This window comes from Mycteria americana, chromosome 6 (genome assembly GCF_035582795.1).
Source record: "Mycteria americana isolate JAX WOST 10 ecotype Jacksonville Zoo and Gardens chromosome 6, USCA_MyAme_1.0, whole genome shotgun sequence".
NCBI classification, from domain to species: domain Eukaryota; kingdom Metazoa; phylum Chordata; class Aves; order Ciconiiformes; family Ciconiidae; genus Mycteria; species Mycteria americana.
The window spans coordinates 58,682,279-58,706,285 of NC_134370.1; the positions used below are offsets into that span (position 1 = coordinate 58,682,279).

The window sequence follows — 24,007 nt, forward strand, 5'->3', positions numbered from 1 at the left end:
ATTAGAGGCACATGCAGAAGAATGGGGTAGATATGAACCCCTTCTAGATCTTCCATTAATCTATTAGATCCCCCAGTCTGGATATCTGACCTTCCCATATAGAGAGTGGCAGGAGATAGCTAAGGATCAGACAGAGCTATAGTTCCACGGTGTTCCTCGCTAACGAGACAACAGCTATAAATTACTGTCCCTCCAGAACAGGTAAGGGAAGAAGTTATGAGTCCACAGAGCATCTGAGTCACAGCATTCTCTGTGGCTGCTCTTGAGCTGGTCTGGACCATACACAACTTACTCATGCTCCATCTCAGATAGAAAACTGGCCTTTCCAGAGAGCAGATCTTAACGAGAACACATCCACCCCTCTTGCAGGAGGAATTAAGTGGGTGAGCATAGTCCTGAAGAAGTAGTCTTAGCATTTCTATATTTGTTACCAAAAAATTCCACCTTTCAAATTTGACATGGAAGCACACCGTGCTCTCAAGTGCTAGTCACACTTTATGTACCTACAGTAATGGTGAAAACAAACACTTTCTTAACATTGTTTCTGTAACGTTTTCCACTAAATTCATCTACACAAGTTATTTTTAAATATTTTCTAAACTTGGTGTACAATGTTTGTATGTCACTGGACATTTTCAAGCAGCAAACATAAAATCTTCAGAGGAATAAATACCTATGCAGATGGTTCTGGTTGTATCCAAGGTACTTTCAGGAGAACATTCACAAGCGAAAGAGCCTGGTGTGTTTTTGCACACCCCATTAACACAGGGGTTAGATTCACACTCATCAATATCTAGAAGAGAAACACACTGCCGTTAGTGCCAGGAACCATTAACAAAAATACATATGGCCTTTTTCAGCTTAGGGAAAAATGGAAGCAGCTTTCCTCATGACCAGTTTTCCTGATATTCTGTTTTTCTGTTATGAAACTCTTCACAATAGACTAATGATGCATGTGTCCTAAAGACACACTGACACGTTAGAACATTAAAACTTTCAACTTGGAAGCAGCATCTGGTTTTTCAGTGATATCCCGCTATCGCCCTGCTTTGTGGTGATGGACTGTGTTGTTTAAATGATTTGATACACATCCTGTCTGTGGCTCAAAAAGGGTTCAAACTAGGAGCCGTCTGGCTCTGTTCTCCACACAAGGTAACAGATTTGTAAAACTTGTTTTTTCTCACCCTTGGCACAGTGTGGGCCCACTGGTAGTAGTCCATAAGGAGATTGCTAGTACAGACCTAATACAGGCTATTCCATGAGGTTATCTAATGCTTTCATTTCGGCCTTGTCTCTCCTCATTCCCCTGCTTCCCCATACAATTTCTTCATTTTTTTTTTTTAGTTCTACGCATTATATTCTCATCAAGGTTCAAAGTATTTCTGGCACAATCTGAAAACAACCCAAATGAATAAAACTAGGATGAAATGGAGTGCTATCACTTACCTTCACATGTCTTTAGGTCAGGAGTGTATACAAATCCTTTTGGACAGGTGCAGGTGAAACTTCCAGGGGTATTTCTGCATTGCCCATTGTCACAAAGCAGCATGTTCAGCGCACATTCATCAATGTCTATAATGAAAATCAGTAACTTTTAAGAAAGAAAACATTTCTGGAATAGAAGCCAGGACAGAATTTCCCTCCCAACAGCCACATTTCATTAGATTTTGTGTATAGGGAGAGAAGAAGGAGACAAAAGGGAGACAGAGGAAGAATACTCACACACATGACTTGCACTGTTTTTCAAAGACACTAAAAAGATTTCTAGATTCTTTTAGTAGACAACAGGCTTGGAATTATTTCAAATGGAAATGACCATTCCAAATTAACACTAAAGATCCCAGTTACTGCACCTTCCTTCTTCATGAAAACTATCATTAAAATAATGGAAACAATAATAGTTATATGAATTCAACCCACACAAATATTACCCGGAGAAAAATTAACGTTTTAATTTTGTTTTTTAAATAGGGAAAAAACCCCAAACAACAAACGACCCTTCTCTGTATATTTTTGTTGGCTTTTTTCTGAGCTTTGTTCTTTAGCAGGCTGCTTTGCTTTTATAAGAGCTCATACTTCCTTTCTATGCATATTCATAATATGTGACAGCCATACTGTGGTTCAAAATGAAGCTGGGAATCGCACTTTCATCTTGCCTATATTGTGGAATAGGTCTGTGCAGTCTCTGATTCCCTGCACAGCAGCCCCCACAGTAATGAAAGAAATGAGGAGAGGATTGGTTTGGAAAGGTTTGCTGGTCATCCTGGTCTTTAAATCACCATTTTTTCCAAGCTGGCTGTGAACTGTCTTAGATGTTATGGTTAACAAGGCCAATGTAGAGTCTACACTTGCTTCAGAGGTGAAAAATTTAAATAGAAATGCTAGTGCTAAATTTCAAGCGCCCTTAGGAAATCTTTGGAAGAGCTGTGGTCATTAGAGAGAAGTTGCAAGAAGGTGGCAATGGGCCATGAATAGCAGGTGAAGACCAGGAGAGACCATGAGAGCAGACAGGAACAATTAGCTAAGTCAGAGAGGCCTCAGAAAGTGTTGAGAGAAGTTGGGAAGACTCAGAGGGTCAGCACAGCAGCTGGGAACAGCAAAAGTGCTAGGAAAAGCAGGGAGATTTGCAGAATAAAACAGACCATGTGGGAAGCGTCACAGGAGTTCAGAAAAATTGAGAGAGGGCCAGGTGGAACATTATGGAAGAATGGGAAACAGCTGTGATGGAGCATGGATGTGGGCTGCAACAGGGTGGGCTGGGGAGCAGCTGGAAAACTCACAGATGGATGGGGAGAAGAGAAGGGATGCCATAAGCTACGGGCAGACACTGAAATGGGACATGGATAATTAAAGCCAAAGAATCAAATGGGAAAATGGGATGAATTACAGAGTGAATTACAGAGTGACTTTCAAAGATAGATCAACTTTTATTTTTTTAAAAATAAAATAGTGGATAGTTTAGACTGGGATAACATAGATGACTTAAGCCATTTAGGTTTAAGTAGAACCCAAATAAAATTATTATGTAAGCTGGAGATAACGGGAAGGAATTTAAGAACTTTAAGGTGGTTCCAGAGCTGGCTGAAGGAGAGATTACAGTAGGGTATATTAAAAAGGGGAGTAATCACAATGGAGAGAAGATATTAGCAATGCCTTTCAGAGATCAGTCTTGGGAAAGGTCCTATAAAATATTCATTGCAATGTAGAAATAAAAAATGAATGGGCTCAAAAACTGCGGACAACACTAAGCTGGAAGTTATTACCAATACAGAGAATCATGCAAGACTAAATTAATCTTGACAACGTGAATGAGAGAAATAAGATGAAATATAATCACCAACGTTCAAACCCTTGCAATTAGGGACCAATAACAATAACATGCTATAAACCAGAACTCATCCATTGAAGGCTATCGAGAAGAGAAAACTCTGGATGTAACTCCCAATTACAGGCTGACTTTGATCCCAAAGTCTAACATGTATTTGAGAAAAGAATAATGCACTCTAGAATCAGTTTAGGCAGGATATTCCTAGGGGCAATGGAGAATTGCTGACACCACTGTACAAGGCACTGGTCAGACCTCATCAGAACACTGTATACTGGTCAGATCAGTCATGTTCAAGAGAAGGCTGCAGCCTCTGCTTTTATGAAAAGACTGAAAGTGTGGATTTGGATAGTTTAACCAACAGAGTTTGAGAAAGGATATGATGATTCTTTATAAATACTTCGGGGATAAGTGCTGACATGGTGCTAAGTCAAAGGATAATATTAGTACAACATCAGCTGGTAATAAAATGGTCACAAATAAATTTTAACAGGAAACCAGAAGAAATTTCTAATCAGTTGTGCAAAGGAGGTCTGGAACAATGCACCAATGCAGGAGTGGAAGAAAGGAATCTAAAGGGTTTTAAGTTATGGGCTTTCAATGGGACCATGTAATAGAACAAGAGAATTGCCAGAATTAAAATTTGTAACAGGAGTCTGCAGACATCTGATGGGTTTTTTTACATCCCAGACAGTGTGAGAAGAAACTGGACTGCTACTTATTTGAATTCTTTTTATCCCATGCAACAGTGCTTCCACTGGTCACCTCTAAGGAGCAAGGAGAACTTATTTCACCTTTTCTGTGATGAAAAATTTGGCTTTAGATTTTTTTCACTTGTACAGCACAGGAAATCAGCCCTATCTAGAGACACCATGCCATCAGATTCTGCTGGTGCTTCCAATGACAATGAATCTTCCTGTGTCTGGCCAGTACACTTAAAGTTAAACCAATAGCCCTGTCTGAAAGTTGAAAGGGAGTTTTCGCCAAAGTCAGAGTGGGGAGAAACCATGTAAGCCTTCTGTAGCATATGGGATGCCTATCTTCTTATGATCAGTGGGGAGTTTTACTTAAATCCCCTGCTCTTGGAGGCACCTAGCACACTGGTGATCCTAGATGCCTTCTGTGGCACATTGTAATTGCAGGATCTGGCTTCCTTTGATTTTGAGAAACATTGGTACTGCAGAGTGCATGTTCACAGTGGATTTAACCAAACTGGATGTTTATTGCCTGGTTGCCAGTGATTTGAGTCACTGATGGCAATGGTCCTTTACAGCCTCACAGTGGAGGGTTTTATGAGCATCACAAAGTACTGAAATTAAAACAAGAATTCAGCAGAAACATCCAGAAATATCAGAAGAGCAGCTAGTGGATCTGATGAAACACTGAAAAAAAAAAAAGGTGAAGGAGGATAAAAACAAGCATCAAACTTCAAAATTAAAAATGGGACATTTCATACCAATGCAGTTTTTCCCAGTTGAATCCACTTCATATCCAGGGTTACAAATACATTTGTATGTTCCGTGCAGATTCTCACACCTTCCATTTGGACAGAGATCGGTATCCAGTAAGCACTCATTAATATCTACATAAAGGTAAAAAACCAAAGTCAATTGTTGAGGGGTTGTAGGGTTAATTCTCCAAACTAGAAAAAGATATATTTTCAGTATCACTAGCATTGGCTGTTCCATATTTATAATCATGTAGTTCTGATTAGGAATTCACACCTAAATATTCACACTCCAGAGAAAAAAGCATCCCTTTCACGCTGATTTAAGACCAACTCTAGCCCACAGACATTTAAGAGACTTGCAACTGGAGATAAGAACTGGGATATTAAACTGGGGTCTTACATTTAGAGATGCACATGTACTAATACACCCCTGTATCTCCTGATTCATAGCATTTCCAGATGGCATCACTCTCCAAAGCATGAAGATCCCTCCTTTCTGAATGCTTTTCCCTCTCTACTGCCAGCAAATCTACTAGTGAGCATTGGCTGACTTAGAGTTTGCAGTTTCACAGTTCTGCGACTACAAAGTTTTTATTGTAATCATTTGCTCCTTCTCTGTAATTAACCTAACTGTCAGCCTGGCCTTTTGACAGATGAAAACATGTGAGGAAGCTCAACGTTCAACATGGCTTTATTCTTCAGGATTATTTCAGTTGAAATGTGCAAATATGACTTACATATATGATTTCTAAATCATATAGGTAATAACACTTCTCACAAATTTGCTATTATTTTATAACAGCACTCACATACATTCCATGGCATAAAACAGAGAGGATGCACTAGTGAAATGGCATGCTCCACTCATCTCATCCTAAATTATTCTAATGTGTTGCAAACACCCATGTGAATAAGCCTTCCTCCCTTTCTTTCCTGCCATCATCCCCACCAGCATGTCTAACAAATCAAGGATATCAAGGTAACACTTTTAGCCAGAACTGATATAGTTTGAATTACATTAGGTGATCTTACCATTTCCTCCTGCATTCAGGCCAGTTCCACTGCTGCACAGAGCCTGATATTCAGCTGCAAGAATATTAAAATATTTACTGGAATATTCTTTCTTAGCTCATTGCTTTCAGCATCATCATTTACAATATGCCAATTAATTATTCGAATGAAATAACATGCCTTTCAATTACTGTAAAAACATTAATAGCCTCACAGTGTTCTGAACGTGTGAAACATTTTAGCAGATTCAGGGTCTGCCTCTGCTCATGAAGATGGATGAGTAAAAACTTCACATGGTGAACTGAGGCATTTAGGAATAGGCATAAACTTCATGCTGGCCCTCCTACACAAATGAACCGTAACATATTGACAGCAAGATTCTCCAGAACTTGTATGTCCAAGCCCTTGCTCAAGGCGCACATTCAAAGTGACCAGAAAACAGAAAAAGTTTTCCTATAAATCTAGCCCATATTTAACTTCATTTAGCAGGAATGTCTTCAGGAGTTCATAGCAGATCAACGATCTCTTATCCTTAAAAAAAATAATTAAGATAGGTATCAAAGTATCTCAAATATCTCAATTACCACTGGATTCAAGTTCTTCTTTCGAGTTCAGAAAAATTAACGGAATAAACTGACAGCCAGATCAGCATTAATTTTTGCCACGTAGGTCAGCATTTTCCAATATATTTGCACTTTAATAACAGCCCAAATAATTTCACTGCTAAAATTAATAAATATTAAAAATATTTATGGGATTAGCTGTCTTTTCTTTAAAGAAAATCACATGCAACACCTCTCCCAATAGTATCATAACCAGCAGATTAACATGTACCTTGCTTGAATCAAATAATCACTGCCACTGTATGTGAAAGCAGACCTGCTCTGGACATGCATCAGCAAAACGTTTAGTCTAGAATGGCAGGAACTTCTGCAAAGAGCTTCTGAGGTGCACAGAGACACAAATGTCTTCCTTTCAGGAATTTTTTTCAGTCTCTCTGATAAAATCCCCCTCTCTAAGAAATCTTCTCTTCCCTCCCCCACTCAAAGCCCAAAGAAATGCAACACTTCACCCTACATGAGACGGCATTTTTTTAACAACTGAAGAGGTGGGCAAAATAACACAGGAAAAACAGCTTCCACATATGTAAATGTTCTGCTAAAGTAATTCAAATATAAAACAGAAGTCAATGATACAAAGTCCAACATTTACAAAAGATTTCAACTCTACTGTACAATAAGAAGAGCCCACCGATATCAGCAGAGGCTGCTGGAAAGGCTCCTTCCTATTCTGGTAACATTTCCTTGGTGTTTAGCTATTCTAAACAACACAGCATGTTATAAAATGGTGGTTGGCAAGTGCCTGCTGAAGAGCTCACATCAGCTCAACCACCCTAATTTATTCCCACTGGTTTTGTCTCCCTAATGCTTTTCATAAAGCTATCAGTTAAAACTGAGATTTAAAAAATAAATCTAAAATTATTTTTGCCTACAAAGAAAATATCATGTTAGTACGAGATGCTTTTGAACTACATATCGAATGGCATAGTTTGTTTATATGCAACAACAAATTTGCGGAGTGAAAAGAATTACTCAACAAAGCTGGGCTTCAAACTAGCTCCCTGCAGTCAGTCACCTCCATGAAACCAGGGTGTCTTTATTTACTGGCTTCATGACAAGGACTGTGTCAGTACAGTCTCCTTGGAAGAAGTGCTTTCCTAAAAGCAGATTCTGCCCATGAGAATGGTTAGGATTGCCAGAGAAAAGTTATGTTCCAGACAACTTCGCTTGGTGGGGATTTCGGTGAGAGACTCAAGTATTCTCAACTGACTTAACTGGACATTTGTTTTTGCATTGACAATCCAAAGGCTACTTACTGTATAAACAATTTCAGATCACTTGAAGGATACAGAATCCAGGCAGCAAACATCTGACTGACAGGTATTCATGAGGATTTGAATATATGAATTACTCAAGATGTTTCCATTAATAACTTGAGGTCAAAACTGTACTTTTTGTTATCCACATCTATCAAAATAGAGTTTGTTGTTTGAAAATCTGCTTTAATGCAGGTAACAACTCTGGACCTAGATATTGGCATTTAGTGTTGCCTCAAAAAATTCTCTCCTCTACTCTTCCAACATACAAAATAGCAGATTGCTCAAAATTTATAATGTTGTACATACAACAATTTAACCCTCCTGATTTAGGGTGCAATGTTAATACAAAACTGTATTTTACCTTTCTAAAAATAGTTTATCAACATAAAGCTAAGATTAGAATATGTACCAGTAAATATGTCGTACCTGAATTTTGCGCTGGGCAGGGCTGACAAGGCTCCCCAAAGGCGTAGTCAGTGCTGGCACAACAGCACTCTGATTTTGTAACTGCACCGGTTAATGGTCTCACGCATTGTCCTCTCTTGTAGCCACCATAGCATGTGCTTCGCATATGTGTATCTGAGGAAAGAAATCTCTCCTAATCCTGCCATAGCCAACTATACTGCCATAAATTACAAGTATTAAATCTAGCTCGGGTGTCATAAACATCGTAAAATAGCTGTCAAAACAAAACATCTTTCACCATTTCCCTATGCTTTTCACCCACCTATACCCTCACTCTGCTCAGGACAGGAAATTCTTCTTCCTCATGCTCCTAAGAGTTCAGACACACAAACTAGTTACTGCATTTAATGACTTAACATGCATTAGTGAACTATTAGGGGAATAACCAGTACTTAACCTTGAACTAGCAAGAAGCTATGGGGAAAAGGGACAAAGTCTCTGCCATGTGACAGGGACATTATTTGTAACTTGACAGGCCTAGCAGCAGGATCTCAGAGCTAGAACCAAGTATATCTCAAAACTTCCGAAAAAACTCAGTACTGTTTACTTCATTCTCAGAGTTCAAGGACTGATTTGATTTTAACAAGAAGTATTTTCTCTCCCCCTCCCAACCTTGTTAGTTGTCTCCTGTTCATCAAGGCTAAAATCACCACTGGTGCAACACCCTGGATTAAGCCTACTAAGGCCACACTAAAGCTTTTGTTTTCATTTTATACCTGAAGAAAGGCAGAATGAGAGAAAAAGAAAAACTTGCATCAGGAAAAGATCACGAAATATGCTGTCGTTAAAAAAAAAAAAAAAAAAATCTTTCTTTGCTTGTAAAAAACAAAGAAAAAGTCAGTAATGATATTCCAGTGATAAGATTTTAAAATGTTTGTCTTTTCAGGTCCAGGGGTGACATTTCTCCCTTTTTAAAAACTGGCCCATCATGGCTGTGAGACACATCAGAATTTTAAAATCAAACACCTCAAACATCTTTCACTTGTAGAGAAACAGGCAGAAGTGGAAAAACGGATATGTCCCACTTTAAAAAGAGGTGAAAGAGTAACTAAATATTTAAGCTTAGTGACAAATGAAGAATTTTACATTGACAGAAATTAGGCAAATTCTCACCTACTCAAAACTAATACAGCACTACTCACCTCCAACAGCACTACGCTGTATAGTCTACCTGGCCTTGTGATTTGGCCCACATATTTTTTCTCTTTAAATGCAAAGGAAAAGAAAAAAGTGCAAAATGGGCTATTATAGCAAATATCCCCGAGCTGTTAGTATCCACTATAACTACCACCCACCAATCCATGAAAAAATGGTAAATTTTACATTCAAACTTGGTCAGTCCATCAGTCTAGCATTAATGCCTTAACCTTGGTTAACTGTGACTCGCCACACATTAAGCTTGTCTTACCGACACACACACGTCCGTCCAGTCCTACTGCAAGGCCAGGGAAGCATTCACATCTGAAAGAGCCATCAGTGTTCACACAGCGCCCGTTCATGCATATTCCAGCTGTCTCACACTCATCGATGTCTGTTGGAGAACAGAATGAGCTTTATTAGAAATTAAATTACATAGTGTTCAATGCCTGGCTGAAACCTGCATTTGTGCAGCTTATTTTCAATGTATCCTACAGAAAAATATCAAGTGTAAATGGAAACTAGTTCAAGTAAAGGTTTTATTAAGAATAATGATGAATTCATTCTGTGAAATGGAAGAAGAAAACGCAAAATTCAGGAGAAATAAACAGAACAAAATAATTTCACTCTCCTTGGAGAGTAAAAAGGGACTACATTTTCCTAACTTGTTCCCATGGGGTACATATTCCGATTTAAGGGTCATTCAGGCAAAAACATAATCGGAGGAAGGAGGAAACTGTGACTGCTAAGACAAAGGACTTCTGTAGTGTCTAACAGGGCATTCCTTTTCTGTGTTAACAGTTAGTTTATGCTGTAAGAAATCGGTCCAGCTATCAAATTGAATCTTTCACCCTCCTCTACGAGGTGCCTTCACAGGGCCACCAAAGAATTTCCCTTCCTCCTGCTGCAGATTCAGTTTTTGGAAGTACATCTGAATGTCCACAGTCAGACCCTGCCCACACGTAGTGTCCCTCTGGTGATCTGCATGACAATTGAGTTTTCCTATCAGATGCTCATTACAGCCCATTTTATAAACTTTCAATGGACAGACTGCACTCCAGCCTTGAAAGGAATTTGTTAATGATTTGAGCCTTGAGCAATTGCCGAGCACAAGCTACCGTCTTCGCTCAACAATAGTACATCGAACAATAAGGCCCTTAGCAATGAAATACAAGAATGAAGCCTTATAATATTAGACTATCACAAAGGGATGTCAGATTAGTAAAAAATTATATAGGCTGCGTATCCTGTTAATAGTAAGATCATTCTCTAGACACAGAGAGCATGCCATTATTTTATACGTGATTAAGAAAAGGAGTGTTTAAAAAATTGTTTGGAAGTATGTATAACCTTTATAAAATAATCACTTCATAACAACTCTCCATAATATATACAAGAGACAGTGTGTGTGACAATTTCCTTTTTTCTGACCTTAAAAGGGCAAATTGAGAGTGAAACACCTCTGTGTTTTACTTAGTTTGTGTTGTTTGGCATAAAACAGGGCTTGTATGATCCAAGATTCCTTTTTCAAACTGCATTTTAAAATAGAAGTTATATTTAAGTACATGGGCTCAATTCATCTCTACTTCATCCTGCAATCTTTTGTACTGTTTCAGACAAATCTTAAATGCTTTTCACACTTTAAATTTAGTCCTTACTCAGTGCAAGTAAAAACAGAGTTGGGACTTCAAAATGTGCCCATGCTATTTAACAGTGTAGACAGTTATTTTGTTAGACAACATTGAACACCATTGACAGATACAAACTCTCCTAAAAGAAAAAAAATTCACTTTCCTTTTTTAAGGTTACTTATAGAAACAGAAAGGCAAAGTTGATTTTTTTCCCTTTTCCTGTAGTTAATTTTTAAAAAAGATTTTGTAAGCTAATAAGAGGTGAAATGCGCAATCCATTTTCTTTTGCACCGACTTACAAATGTGTTGAAAATACTGTTATAGATGTTTTATAGAAAGGTAAAGTGGATCACTTAGAATTGTGCAGATCAGCTGAAAACCTGGCTCCAGTAAAGATGGGGCAAAAAGTCTCTTCTTCTACCCGGGCTGAGATTTGACCCAGTAAATCAATTGCACACGCAGGCATAAAGTCCAAATTTCTAACCTTGACAAGGCTCCACTGTCTTCTGTGGCAAAAGTCGCCATTTGGATAACTTAAAAAATAATTGTTTTTCTGACTTTTGCCAGAATACCTCAACCTGGTTCTGGAAAACCACCTAATGGACTCATTCGCCACGTCCAATGAGTTTTTGCCTTTTCTGCTTAGCTTGCTCAGTAGTGCCAGCTGGGTACACTAAGTCCTCTAATTTTAACCAGGAAAAATTTACTCAGACTACTAAACTGCCACTTTCAGTTGCCTTGCAATAGCTTTCAATTTGGGGAATTCCTGTGTGGTCTAAAGATGAAACAATGTATGGAACAGAAATCGTGCTTTAAATCTCTGCCTGCCTGATGTAAGTATTTCTGAAAAATCATCAGCAAATCATCAGCAAAAGAAGCTAATGGTGAATAAGTTTAGTATGTCTTGTATTACAGGGAATACACAAGACTATGGTGTAACATTCTTTTTTGGCATGTTACTTCATAAAGCCTGAATGGAATTTTTTACCAGACAGCCAAGCATATGCCCTGTACTTATACTTAAATTCCAATTTTATGGAACTAAGTGTCATTTACAGTATCCCCGAACTTTGGGTTTGAAATTCTTCTTCATAGTTCAAAATGCAGCTTAGAGTGCATCAAATGAGATGTTTATAGGAGCAATGTGTTGCACACTGCAATTCTTATATTCCTTTGTTGATCCCCTAAAGAGTTTGGCAAAAACACATGCTCAATTCCATATCAAAATTGCTCAGGCAGGTAGCCAATTTGCTGCAGAAATGTCAGTTTGTGCATACACACATTCCCAATATGCATGAACACTAAGTGCATGTGCAAGCATGAGCTTAAGAGTTTAAGCTTGTGTAAGATCTCAATGCATTCACTTCACAAATCCAGGGTATGCAGTGTGAACAACGAGTGTTTCAAAGGTTAACCATTCTGCAGGACAGAAGTTACTTACTCTGTACATATGGTGTGTACAGAAAGGACTTGGTAAGGATAAATATTAAAATGTACAGGAATAGACATTATTAAAGATCAATCTTTTAAACTTTTACTAACGTGACTAGAGACATTTACCAGAGAGTTGTGCTCTCTCTAGCCACTACATTCCTGGGAATTATTTCATGATACTTTGAGCAAGTGGAAGAAAGGAGACAAATATGAAGTTGGGAAAAAGTGTAATTTGGGTGTCAAGGTCTCAAAATCTGGTTTGATTTTGACCCAATAGCAATTTTAACACATAATGAATGTTTGCATGCTCATTCATAGAGAACAAGGCTTACTGTAAGTGTTGAAAAGCAGTGGGAGAAATCCTTCATTTTACTATAAGATCTGTTCCAACTTTCAGTAGGAATCAGTTGAGTTGCCTGCAATTTTGGATAGTTTTCAAACATTCTCTCTTTGATGCACAGAAGTAACATTTCTCTAGGGCCAGAAACCCCCTTTTTGGCTGTATCCATACTCCTGTTTAGCCAGGAGGCATGTAACAGAGGCTGTGAAGTTGAGTATCATTGGTTTTTAAGCAGTCTGAAGCAATTTACATACCATCTTCTTGGATGGCATTTCAGTGCACAGACGGATGTAAAAAAAAAAAAAAAAAAAGAAAAAAAGAAAAAATACCAAAAGATGCTCAAGGCAAAAATCAAGACAAGCATTTGGGCTGAGCTTGCATCAGTGAGTCACATCCCTGCTAAAGACACAGAGAGCAGACAGTGGTCTTTGGGAACATGACTGGCTGATGTGCCAAAGCCTGATGGGCATCGAGTTCTTCCCTGCCACGTCTGAGACCAAGTCTCACTGCCATCCCACACACAGACCAGCTGGAAAATAAGCTTTGGCAAAGCACAGACACACACCTACCACTTGGAAAACAGGTAAAAACAGAAATAAAGCTGATTGCTCTAAGTGTGTGAAGGCTGCAGGCAACACAGCCTGTAGCTGTTAAGCTAAGGGGACACTTGTATGGATCTGCACATTTGTTCATTTGAGAAACTAAAGAACAAGTGATTCTCCCAATCAAAACAACCCTATTACAAAGCAAGAATAGGGTCATCCCTCATTAGAAAGACATGATTCCCCCACCTGAAGGCTGGGTAGCACTGTCCTGCATACCTGGTGCAAAAGTTATCAAATGCAAGAGAAGTTCCACATGTTTAACCGGATTTATTGGCCTGGTTTGGATCTAAAGTCTAAGTCTAGACACTATGCAGTTCAGATCTAAGACTGGTACAGTGTTCAAGAAGTAACAGGATCCAAATTAATCCACCTTTCATGTCAGTAACTCTCAAAACCAAATTATTTATTCAAACATTTACTGTTGTTACTGGTCCACGACAAGATGCTGCTGTGTAATCCAGTGTGACATTTTTTTTAATTTGCCAAAGTGTAAGCAAGCACTTGTTCTGCCTTGACTCCAAGAGCTAAAAGATTTTAAATTTTCCAAAAGAGAAATCATAAGTAACTTGGCCCAGCACTTGTTTATTCCTTATTTCGACTTCTGCTTTGTGCCTATAAAACTTGTTGAAACTTGAAGATTTATATACACAAAACTTCCAGTTCCTGACAGGACTGAACGGAAACTCTGACATAACTAGCAACGAGAATGCTGCAGTGTCTCCCACAGGGGGTACTGCTGAGCTAGTGCAGCAAATGGAAAAGACAATCTTGCTGTGGTGCTCATGCCTGCATCTCGGTCACATGGGGTGCTGGACAATCCTCGGAGATGCTGTATTGACTAGGAACACCGAGGCAAGAATGGGAATAAAAAACAAAGGCGGCAATGAGCCAGGATGTTTGGGTGGTCAAAGGCAGAAAACTTTAAAAGGCCAAACACAAGAAGTGAGATATACTGGAGCCAAACTGCAGAAGACCTCATAGGCAAAAAAACCTGGAGTTTAACTAGGTCAGATCACACAGTCCTTGCAAAGAATATTTCCCACTGGCTGGTTAGGGCAGTTGCTCAACACCGTGGAGAAGACCGAGTACTTTCTTGCACAATGACAAATCATTCTAGCTGATTAAAAAAGCATATCTGACGAGAACTCTGCCCAGTATTTCTTGTCCCCAAGGATCACTGTAAGGAAATAAGGCGATTCTTGAAGCTACCAGAGGGATATGACTCACAAGCTTTGGGAACCCTTGATTTATTGTGCTCACCTCTGCAATAGCGTCCATCAGATGCTAACTGGAACCCTGGTTTACAAATACATTTAAAACTGCCATCTTCATTGATGCACATCCCATTGAGGCACATGTTCCTTATGCTGCATTCATCCATATCTGAAAATGTACATAATAGACATAATGCTCACGTTTAAGTAAAAGAACTCTTACTAGTTATATCCAAAACATAAACCTTAATTTCTTTATTAGTTGTCAGAGGTACATGATAATCGGAAACATATGATGGGACATACTGCACTGTCCTAGAGGATGTGTCAAAGCAATGACTCCATTTTTTCATAATGAATCATTAACATATAAAGGTATGCATCCAAAAAGAGCAAAGAGAATGAAAAGTAGATGAGAAACTGGACAGCTTAAGAACTGCCAGTTGGTAAAAACCCCCAAAAAGTGAGAAAGGTATGTAATTGAAGAAGGTTTGCAATCTTGATGTGAATAGAAGCTAGGTTAGAAGCAGCCTCCCATTTGGAATGGTAAACAATTTTATGTTACTAAGAACACCTTAAAGGGGAGGAGTGAGCATTTGTGTTTGGAGTGAGAACTTTTGTAACCTCCATTGGATGACTCTAAGATTTATGATGTGAGAGACTTTCCAGCACTGTGCTCAAGCACGCATTCTGTGGGCACTTTCATCATCAACTTCCATTTAAAATAAAACCTACCCCTTCCCTGGATTCAGCATGACAGGTCACATAAGAGGGTCCTTGCTAATCATAGCTTCATAGTAGCATTATTCACCCTCTGACCTTATGGCATAGCATGAAGGATTCAAATAGGAAAAGGTGGAGGTTCCAGACGCTGTTATTCTGAACCCTGCACAGTTACTCACACACACACACACACACACACACACAAAAAAACCACAAACCACCAAACAAAAAAGGCAAGTACAGAGAATTCTGTGCTTGATTTGAGTAAGCTTTTATATCGTCTTAGTCTTTGTTTCGTCCTGGCGCAAATGAAATCAGTTTTGGATGTTACATCCAAAAAAAATCAGCACTATTTACCAGTTTCATCTAAAGGACTATACACAGTTACGTTAAGGTATGGCACAATGCCATGGTCTTTACTGATTAGTGTGTGTGCACATGTATTCCTAAGAACAAAACTCAATGCATTACAATGCCAGAGATGAAACTGTTTCATAAGTGGATGCAACAGACATTCTGGCAACATATGCAATGGAATTAAAAATGTTTTACCAGACTGCCGATGTCCTGGTTCTTATTACTATTAGCACATGGTATTTGGTGGGAAAGGAAGAAATCAGAATCGAGTTTTTTTCCAAAATATATTGATTTCCAAATATATTTAGTCAATACAGTTCCCTAATAAGATATTTTAAAAGCAGCTTATAGTGCTAAACTGTATCTAAAAAAGAGTCAGGAAAAATAGAGTCTTAAAATGTCTGTCTCTACCAAGGATTAACAGAATCACTACTAGCACATAAAATCACTGGATAATAATGACATTACAATATATTCGGAATCGTGCTATTTTCCTTAATATTGCAGCTGTCTTGGACAGAAATTACACTTCTAGACATTGTGTGTTTTCTTTTTACTTACAGGCTAAGTCAGACGAAAATAATTTATGATTTTTAAAAAAAAAATCGTGTATCTATCCCAACCAGGAATTTTGGCATTAAGTCTTTGAGCTGAATCACTGAGATAATATTCTGCCAAAAATGTTTCTAAGAACAGTGCTTGAAATTCCTTTAACGTATGAATAGATCATTGGGAACCCTCCCAAGGACCTTGGGAAGCATGATAAAGAACATTCTTCTTTTTCCCCCCTTTACTAAATGTCTGGGAGGTAGGAACACATCAATTATGTTTACAAATTTTTCTTAAAACAGTTTTTATGGGTCAGACCAGACTGCATCTACATAAAACACATTGCTAGTCACCCAGTAAGATCCCATAAAGCATGCTGTTAAACACACAGTAAAATGAGGCAGCATGTGACTTGTGCTCTGTTTTAAAATGTACCACTCCCATCAAAGAAACTGCATTTTGCGATAGTGGTATGTGCTATTTCTCCTGCTGGACAGACATCCCATTGAGGATTGCCAAGCCAAAGCTCCAGAACTGGCTGCAAAAGACAGTTTACTTGCCCTCCCAGATACAGCAAAAGGTATTTAGAAATTTGATTCCTTGCTCCTTCCCTTCCCCCCCACCAGAGGTCCTTTTCTTTTTCATTGACATGAATAACCTCTTGCAACTGTAATTACTGATACAGAGTAACTTCAGAAAAGTCTTACCTTCACAGTTTTTCCCATCAGCTGCCACTTGAAAGCCAGCATTACACACACAGTGAAAACTGCCATCTGTATTTATGCATCGTCCATTATTACAGATACGACCATTCTGTAAACATTCATCAATGTCTGAAAGCCAACCAAACAGAAAAACAACATTTGGGGTTTTTTCTTTTTTATACTCAAGAGGGATTTTTCCCATTTCCCCTTCCACTAGGTTTTTAACCCTACATGGAAACTATATTCACCTGAAAAATGATTTATTTTGATTTCCATAACTGAACATTATGGGGGTAGAAAATGTTCATCAGCTTGAAATTTCAAGTTGCTGTGAAAGAATTTCAGTGAACATTACCCTGCAGCTTGCTCAAACAAGAATCAGACCCTTCCAATTGTTTTTTTGCATTTTTGTTCATCATGAAAATATTTTTACTGAAGTTTAACTTAACAATAGCTAACTACTGAAAGAAAGATGGGGGAAGATTGTTTTTTGCTGCTGCTTTGTAAGATAACAGGAAAGTTCGAGACTTTCCCACCTCAGAATATATTTCTCCTGCTTACTTTATATTTGAAACATCAGCTCCTCATTTCCCTCTCTCTGCAGGAGGTGCTTGGCAAGTGCTTTGGAGGACCTGAATAGTGATATCACACGAGGCTGGCAGCTCTCCCTCTCCTCCAAACGAGGGGAGAGGAGATGCTGAGACAGACTGTCTAGACATTTTTCAGATTGCTCAGTGTTCTCCATCAAGGCCTGGACCATCTCCCAGAGATTCCTGCACACAGGGGACTCTGCTCAAAGAGATCTCAACCAGTCTATGAAGACCTATCTATCGTGCAACCACGCTGTCTTCCCAAATATCCTGGGGGTGCCCTTCCCCAGGCCCTCTCCACAGAAGTGCATTATTGTGCTTGAGGAAGAAGCAAGAGCACAGGGCGTCCTCCCAAATGCCCCTGCTCTCTAGACACCTGTCTGAGGGCGGACTGATGCCTCTCGAAATTGTGAGCCTATATTTGCCTTAGCAGCATGGTAGTTCTGGGAAGTTGCTAAGAAATCCCTGAAAATAACTGTTTTGCAAGCAAGCAACCAGACCAGCAAAGGCAAGAGCTGCTCAAGTGACAGCTCGCTGCAATGGCAGCTTGCAGCCCTCCTGACTTCCAGCAAAAGCCTGCAAGCTTGATAAACCTCGTCTCAATTGATAAACAAGCATCATCGATCAGCAACACATAAAAGTGAGTTTTCTCTCTGCTCGGTTCCTTTCCCCCCACTTTTGTGGCACTCGGTTGTAGCTGAGCCTGGCTTCAGCTACTCCACCAGCTTCTTCCTTAGGACAGGCAGAAATACTACAGCATCTCAAGATTTTTCTGGCCTTTTAGTTTTTAGAGTTCATTAGGATTTGTACTTTTATGCATCTGATGCCATCTAAATCATGGTGCAGAAAATTAACACAAAATCTCATTGTTCTTTACATACACACAGGTGACTGGAGACCCAGCACTAGTTTCTGTTACACTTCTAATTTTCAAATTATGAAATATCATTGTGGATTACTCCCCTCCCTTCCCCCCCCCCCCGAGAAACTTGCAAAAATCAAAGTTCCCCTCTCACTGAAATGACCATAATTGCTGCCATCTCCATGTAAGGTCTGACCTCCTCCTCTCAGAAATGCCAGGTAGAATATAGTAAGCACTTAGCTATTAAAGCTTTGACTCCCATACATTCATAGCTAATCATCATAAAATGTCACTTTTTTTGAGGTCCATTTTACATCCCCTCTTCTGCAACTGAAAAGCATTTCTTATTTTGATCGCTAATCATAATGTGACAACCTTGTTCATCTATGTCTCCAATTAACATATTCGTTCAGCCAGACTCCTACTAGAATTAAAAGGGGTCCTAATAACAGTTGAATCAGTAGCTTGTGATACAGACTGCAATGTTTAGTCACCTATCAGACTCATCATGCAGAAGAAAACTCTCCCCTGGAACCTCAGGGCAAGGAATAGATAAACATCTGGTCATTATGGAGACTTCATTTTTCAAGAATGAACATAAGGAATACAGTTTGCAAAAGCGTATCAACACAGACACATTCGTGTATGCAAAAAATAAAACCTCAACATACAAAGTATCCAGGCAAAGTAATTTTACAGCAAATGCTGATTTTGGCAGGCACCGGTGCTATATACATATTTTGCCAAATGCACCCCACTAGCCTTTTTCTTTTCCCTAAACTGGTCCTAAAAATTATTTCAGAAAACAAAGATTCTGCACATCATAGCATTTTCTGAACTGCCTATCAAGCAAGAACAGTTCCCATAGACTGCAAAGGAACTGCTAAGTGACCACACTGTAATGCCATTAAGCTACTGGGCTTCTGACAACCATGTGTTTGTATAATGAATCAGTCAAATTAAAAGCGTGTGACAAAAATGACTCATGAGTAAATTCATCACCGCTGAGACTCCACTTCAGCACTCCTTCACCACTAGTCAGCTGAACTATGAAGATGCTTCCGCAACATGGCTGTTTGGCAGCAATTAGGTCAAATACTACCAGCAACATGCAGCACTGGTGCTGGCTCTGCATGTCCTCCTGGATTGGAGTAAGCTTCTGTACCACAAATACCCTTCTGATTCACAAAGGGAAGAAAGAAAAAAATCACAGACCGATACAGATAGCTTTCTTCTGGGTTTTTTTTTTGTTGGTTTTGTTTTCTTTAGAAACTCTCTGCTTCAGAATGAGTACATGCTCAAGGAACTCTCCCCTTAGTGCATAAAGCAAAATATGAAGACAAGCTGGGACTCTGAGCATTCAAGCATCCTGTTTCATTTAGATGCTTCATTTCTTATGGAATATCAAAGTAGTCATTCATTCTCCTGCCAGAATTCTCTCATTATGACTTAACTATAAAGGATTGCATCCACCTTTACAGTCAAATTCCCACCCCAGGACAGTTGGGAGCCACAGAACCCTGACAGAGCGCTGACCACTGAGGAGCTACACGTTCCCCACTCCTGTAGGAAGACAGGATGAAGACTGTCAGGACTACTGTTGAGCCTGGTCTTCAAAACACCAATAATGGGGATTCTACAGCTTCCCCACCTAGACTTTCCCAGTACTTCACTACTTTTCCATACCTTATTTAAGTTTTCATTGCTTTAATTTGTGTTGATTTCTTTCTCTGACAGTGGGCAGGGACAACACACGGGCACAGTACTCTTATATTTACCCACTGGAAGACTTATCTTTCACCCCACCTCTCTTAGTCTTTTAACAGTCTTTTATAGGTAAAGGGTTGCTCCAAAGAAGGGATGTTTAATTGTCCTTGAGATCCTCAAGAAGCAAAAGAAAAAAGTCTCAATAATTTAAAAAAAAAAAAAAAAAAAAAAAAAAGAAAAAAAAGAAAATGTGTCTCTCGTACTTCAAAGCCACAAATGGTGCCAAGATACTTTCAGCTCAAGACAAAATGTCTTTCTTCATAACCCAGTCTGTGAACAGCCAGCTCAGGCAGGTTAATAATTTTTACTGCCATATCTGATTTATTTTTTTTTTTTAAAAACCCTCATATTTAACACATCTGTTAATTTTGCTTAAAAACTATTTTCCCTCCTGGTAAGTAAACAAAGTACAGATATGGCTGTAAAACCATAATTTACCTCGGCACTCTGTTCTAGTTGGCGTGCTCTGATATCCTATACGACACTGGCATATGTAGGATCCCTGGGTGTTCACACAGTCTCCACTGATGCATGGATTCTTCTCACATTCATCAACATCTGCAAAACACAGACAATATATTTTTATTAAGACATTGGTTGAAAGGTATTTGGGTCTGTAGGGGTATTTTATTGTTTTGTAGTTGGAGAAATAGTGTGCTTCAGTCTGAAAGGAAAGGGGACACCACTAAATTCCCAGTAAAAGGATCCCATGTTCTAAGCTAAGCAGGAGCTGGGAAAAAGGAGTACTCAACAAGACAAGGTATTGCACGTGCAAGAGGTAGAGGCCTTAATCCCACACCTCCACATTCCCAGCCCCACTGGAGACACAGATTTTGACAGAAGCAAAATCTTGCATGTAAGAGACAGCTAATCCTTGCTCCTATAATCAGGCTCTGGCTGAGTTCCAAAATTAAAGTGCTTTAGCACTTTAGTTCCAAAACTAAAGAGCCCAACAAGATACTCCTGATGAGCTGAAAGAGGACTTGTAAATCTTACTAAGCCAGAGATCATGACTGCTGGTTTGGTTTTTTTTTAACAATAGGTCATTTGCATACTCAAAGAGCTGGTAGCATTTTAAAGAGGTCATTTTCAATCACTAATAAACACATTATAATCACAGGTTGGTAAAATAAGAAATCCTTACTTCTGTATAATTTTGTGGCAAGTTACAAGATACGTTAAATACTGTCTTAAAGGCAAAACTGCTGTAAAAATGTTTGCAGTTGAAAGCAATTAGTTCTTGGAAGTCTATTTACTGTCTTGGGTTTTTTGGAGGGGGGGTTGTTTTATTTAATAACTCAGAGTTATTACATTGTGTGGAAAAGAACTTTTTTTTTCCTTTAAAACAAAATACTCCTCTGTGATTTACAGCAGAAAACCACATACCAATGCATTCCCCTCTAACATCCAGTTGGAATCCTTTGTTGCACTCGCAGCGGTAGCTCCCAGGAGTGGGAATACAGCGCCCATTAAGGCAGAGATGTCGGAACAGTTGGCAATAGTCAGTGAAGTTCACCGGCAAGATCACTGAAATAACAGAGTTGGGAAAATATTTTAATAGCTCATCATAATAATTTTTGGTAATCTGCAACTTGTGCAGTATTTTCCATTAAAAGTCAACATTTACCTTCCATCACAATGTGAATTACATAGTAAAATCAGCATTGGGACAGAGAAAATGGCACTTTGACGCTTAGAGATTTGCCTGAAAACAGCTAGCAACCACTGACTTTTTTATTGTGGCAAGTCTGATCCTGTTTTCCTCTTTTGCAGGACAAAAGAGGACTAAGTGTGCTCATACCTAGTGGTAAAGTGGTACATGGCACTGCAGGGACTTTACTAAAAGCCTACAGTAGCTACTAGTAGCAAAGAGCAGGCAGACTGGTTCAGTTATATCCGTTTTCATAGATAGCAGAGTGAGAGGAGGGGAGGGATAACCCTGGAAGGTATGCCTATATGGTCTTTGGCAGGCAGATGTGAGCTGGCTCTGTCTGTGCTCCCAGCTGACCAGAAGCTGTGCAGCTACGTCAGTGCAGTGTCAGGCCTGAGTTAACATACTTTGCCTCTTAGGCTTATTAGCTCAGCTTGGTGCTGAACCAAGACTAAATAGTTTCAGCTGGTGCCAGCAGGAGCAGAGGCTGCTTGCATCTGCACAGAGCATGGGCAAAATGAGCTTGTGTTTACTTGCAAAAGAGTATGTGGCTATGCCAAATGATTTCAGGTGGCACATACCTACTGCAGACTATATGGGCATGTAGTAAATTCCCCAAGTAGGAGACAGAATAAGGAGTACACTGGTATTCTGCTCTGGCTTCCTCCTTGCTGTAGACATACCTAACCTGTCCATGCGTATCACTGAAAAAGTTCTTTCTGTTTCAGGTCAGCCTCAGTGTCCAGCAGACTAGTATTTTTATCAGTACATTTCCTACCTGGCCAAGTGAGAGTGAGGAAAACAAGCTGAAAAGAAGCTGCTTTCTCCCAGCCAAGCTCTTTAATGTAAGTAGCTACCCCAACCTAGTCAAAGAGCTATTCACATTCCTCCATCTTAACATGCAGCAAAGCCCACAATAGCCTTAAAATAATAGTAATGTAACTATGGGCCTCAGTACAGGCAGGATGTAATTTTTGAATCCTATCTTAACAGGGAAAACACTACCAATGAGGTATGCTTACTGTTAAGATACATGGTAACCAGGCTATGATTAGAAGGACATCCAGAGACTATACATCCACATAAAGTAAGCAAAAGATACCAACAGCTGAAGAAGGGATCACACTGCTCCTGAGAAACACATGTTTTTAAAGAAGCTAAATGCAAATGGTGCAGGGAAAGGTTATTATTTCTTTCTTACCATGAGGTGGTGGAGCCCGAGATGGATAGACGATTTCTGGCTGTTGAGGAGGATAAACACCAGGAAGGAGTGGTGGAGGGATGACGTCAGGTCGGCCTGGAGGAAGGTCAGGTCTCGCTGGCAGCAGAGCAGCTACTGTGCACAATTTGCGATACTCATCTGAAACATGAAAACATGAATGCTGTTTTAGACTCTTGTAGTCTTTCCATTTAATCCAACACTCCCCCTTTTTGCAGTGTTTCAGATTAGCAATAACAAACCTTAAATAGTCTGGAAAATCTGAGCCTATAGTTTTCTTCACAGTAACAAGCTTTGTTCTGCATTTGTTCTAACAAGGATTAATCCATCGGAGGATATCAATACTACTTGTCAGAAGACTGCTAGTAAAAAGATAACATAACTGACATTCTGGATATGGAATTGAACAGTGAGGTGAGGACCTGATCTTAATCCACTTAGTCTTCTTTCAGGCAAAATCTTTGATGAACTCAGTGGGAAGCTTACCTAAAGAAGGACTTTTGGACTTGATCCCAAGTTAATTTAATACAAAGCTTGCCACAGAGTTAGAAAAATACTGAACAGGTTAAAAAAGCCCAGTTTCAACTGGATTTCTTAAAAGTTAACCTCCTAAACCAAAGAAATATAAATATAAGCAATGAGGCAAAAGCAATTAGAGAATGAATACACTAACACTATTTCCCTGTGAAAATGAAGTTTGCCAATAAAAGCAGAAACAAAATGAGATGCAGTCTAAGGAGCGTAGACAAAGAGAAATGGAATCAGATCCACACAGAGTTCATCCTTCCCCAGACGATGGGAAAATGATCTATTTTGCTGTAAGCACAGTCTATGCAGAGTGTTATGCATTCTCCTATTGTTTATCTCTATTAGTGGCATCTGCCCTACTGCCCCACTTTTCCTCCTGCCCCTGACTCTTTTGTCTTTGGGAAGTATGGGTTTGGAACTTGCGATCCAAAGAATGCATGCAAAGTATCACAATTAAAGACCACATTTCCAGCTGACCCAATTCACGTCCACAATTTGTGTGTACACAAATAACTACTTGTGCAACCAATACCTTTGAACTTCAAAATTTTAAAGTTTATGGCAAA

The 24,007-nt window shown here is 39.2% G+C and overlaps 1 protein-coding gene across 2 annotated transcripts in view; it reads right to left on the reverse strand.

Moving 5' to 3' along the window:
• Nucleotides 1-24,007, reverse strand: part of FBN1 (fibrillin 1) — a 158,170-nt gene that overhangs the window by 62,990 nt on the left and 71,173 nt on the right. For both annotated transcript variants that reach the window (XM_075506079.1, XM_075506078.1), the window contains exons 11-21: nt 22,896-23,054; nt 21,430-21,570; nt 20,482-20,601; nt 16,828-16,953; nt 14,538-14,660; nt 9,539-9,661; nt 8,092-8,244; nt 5,808-5,861; nt 4,782-4,907; nt 1,447-1,572; nt 674-793 (exon numbers count right to left, since the gene is read on the reverse strand). In XM_075506079.1, coding sequence (XP_075362194.1) covers nt 674-793; nt 1,447-1,572; nt 4,782-4,907; nt 5,808-5,861; nt 8,092-8,244; nt 9,539-9,661; nt 14,538-14,660; nt 16,828-16,953; nt 20,482-20,601; nt 21,430-21,570; nt 22,896-23,054 — 1,371 coding nt within the window. The remainder of the gene's footprint in view (nt 1-673; nt 794-1,446; nt 1,573-4,781; nt 4,908-5,807; nt 5,862-8,091; nt 8,245-9,538; nt 9,662-14,537; nt 14,661-16,827; nt 16,954-20,481; nt 20,602-21,429; nt 21,571-22,895; nt 23,055-24,007) is intronic.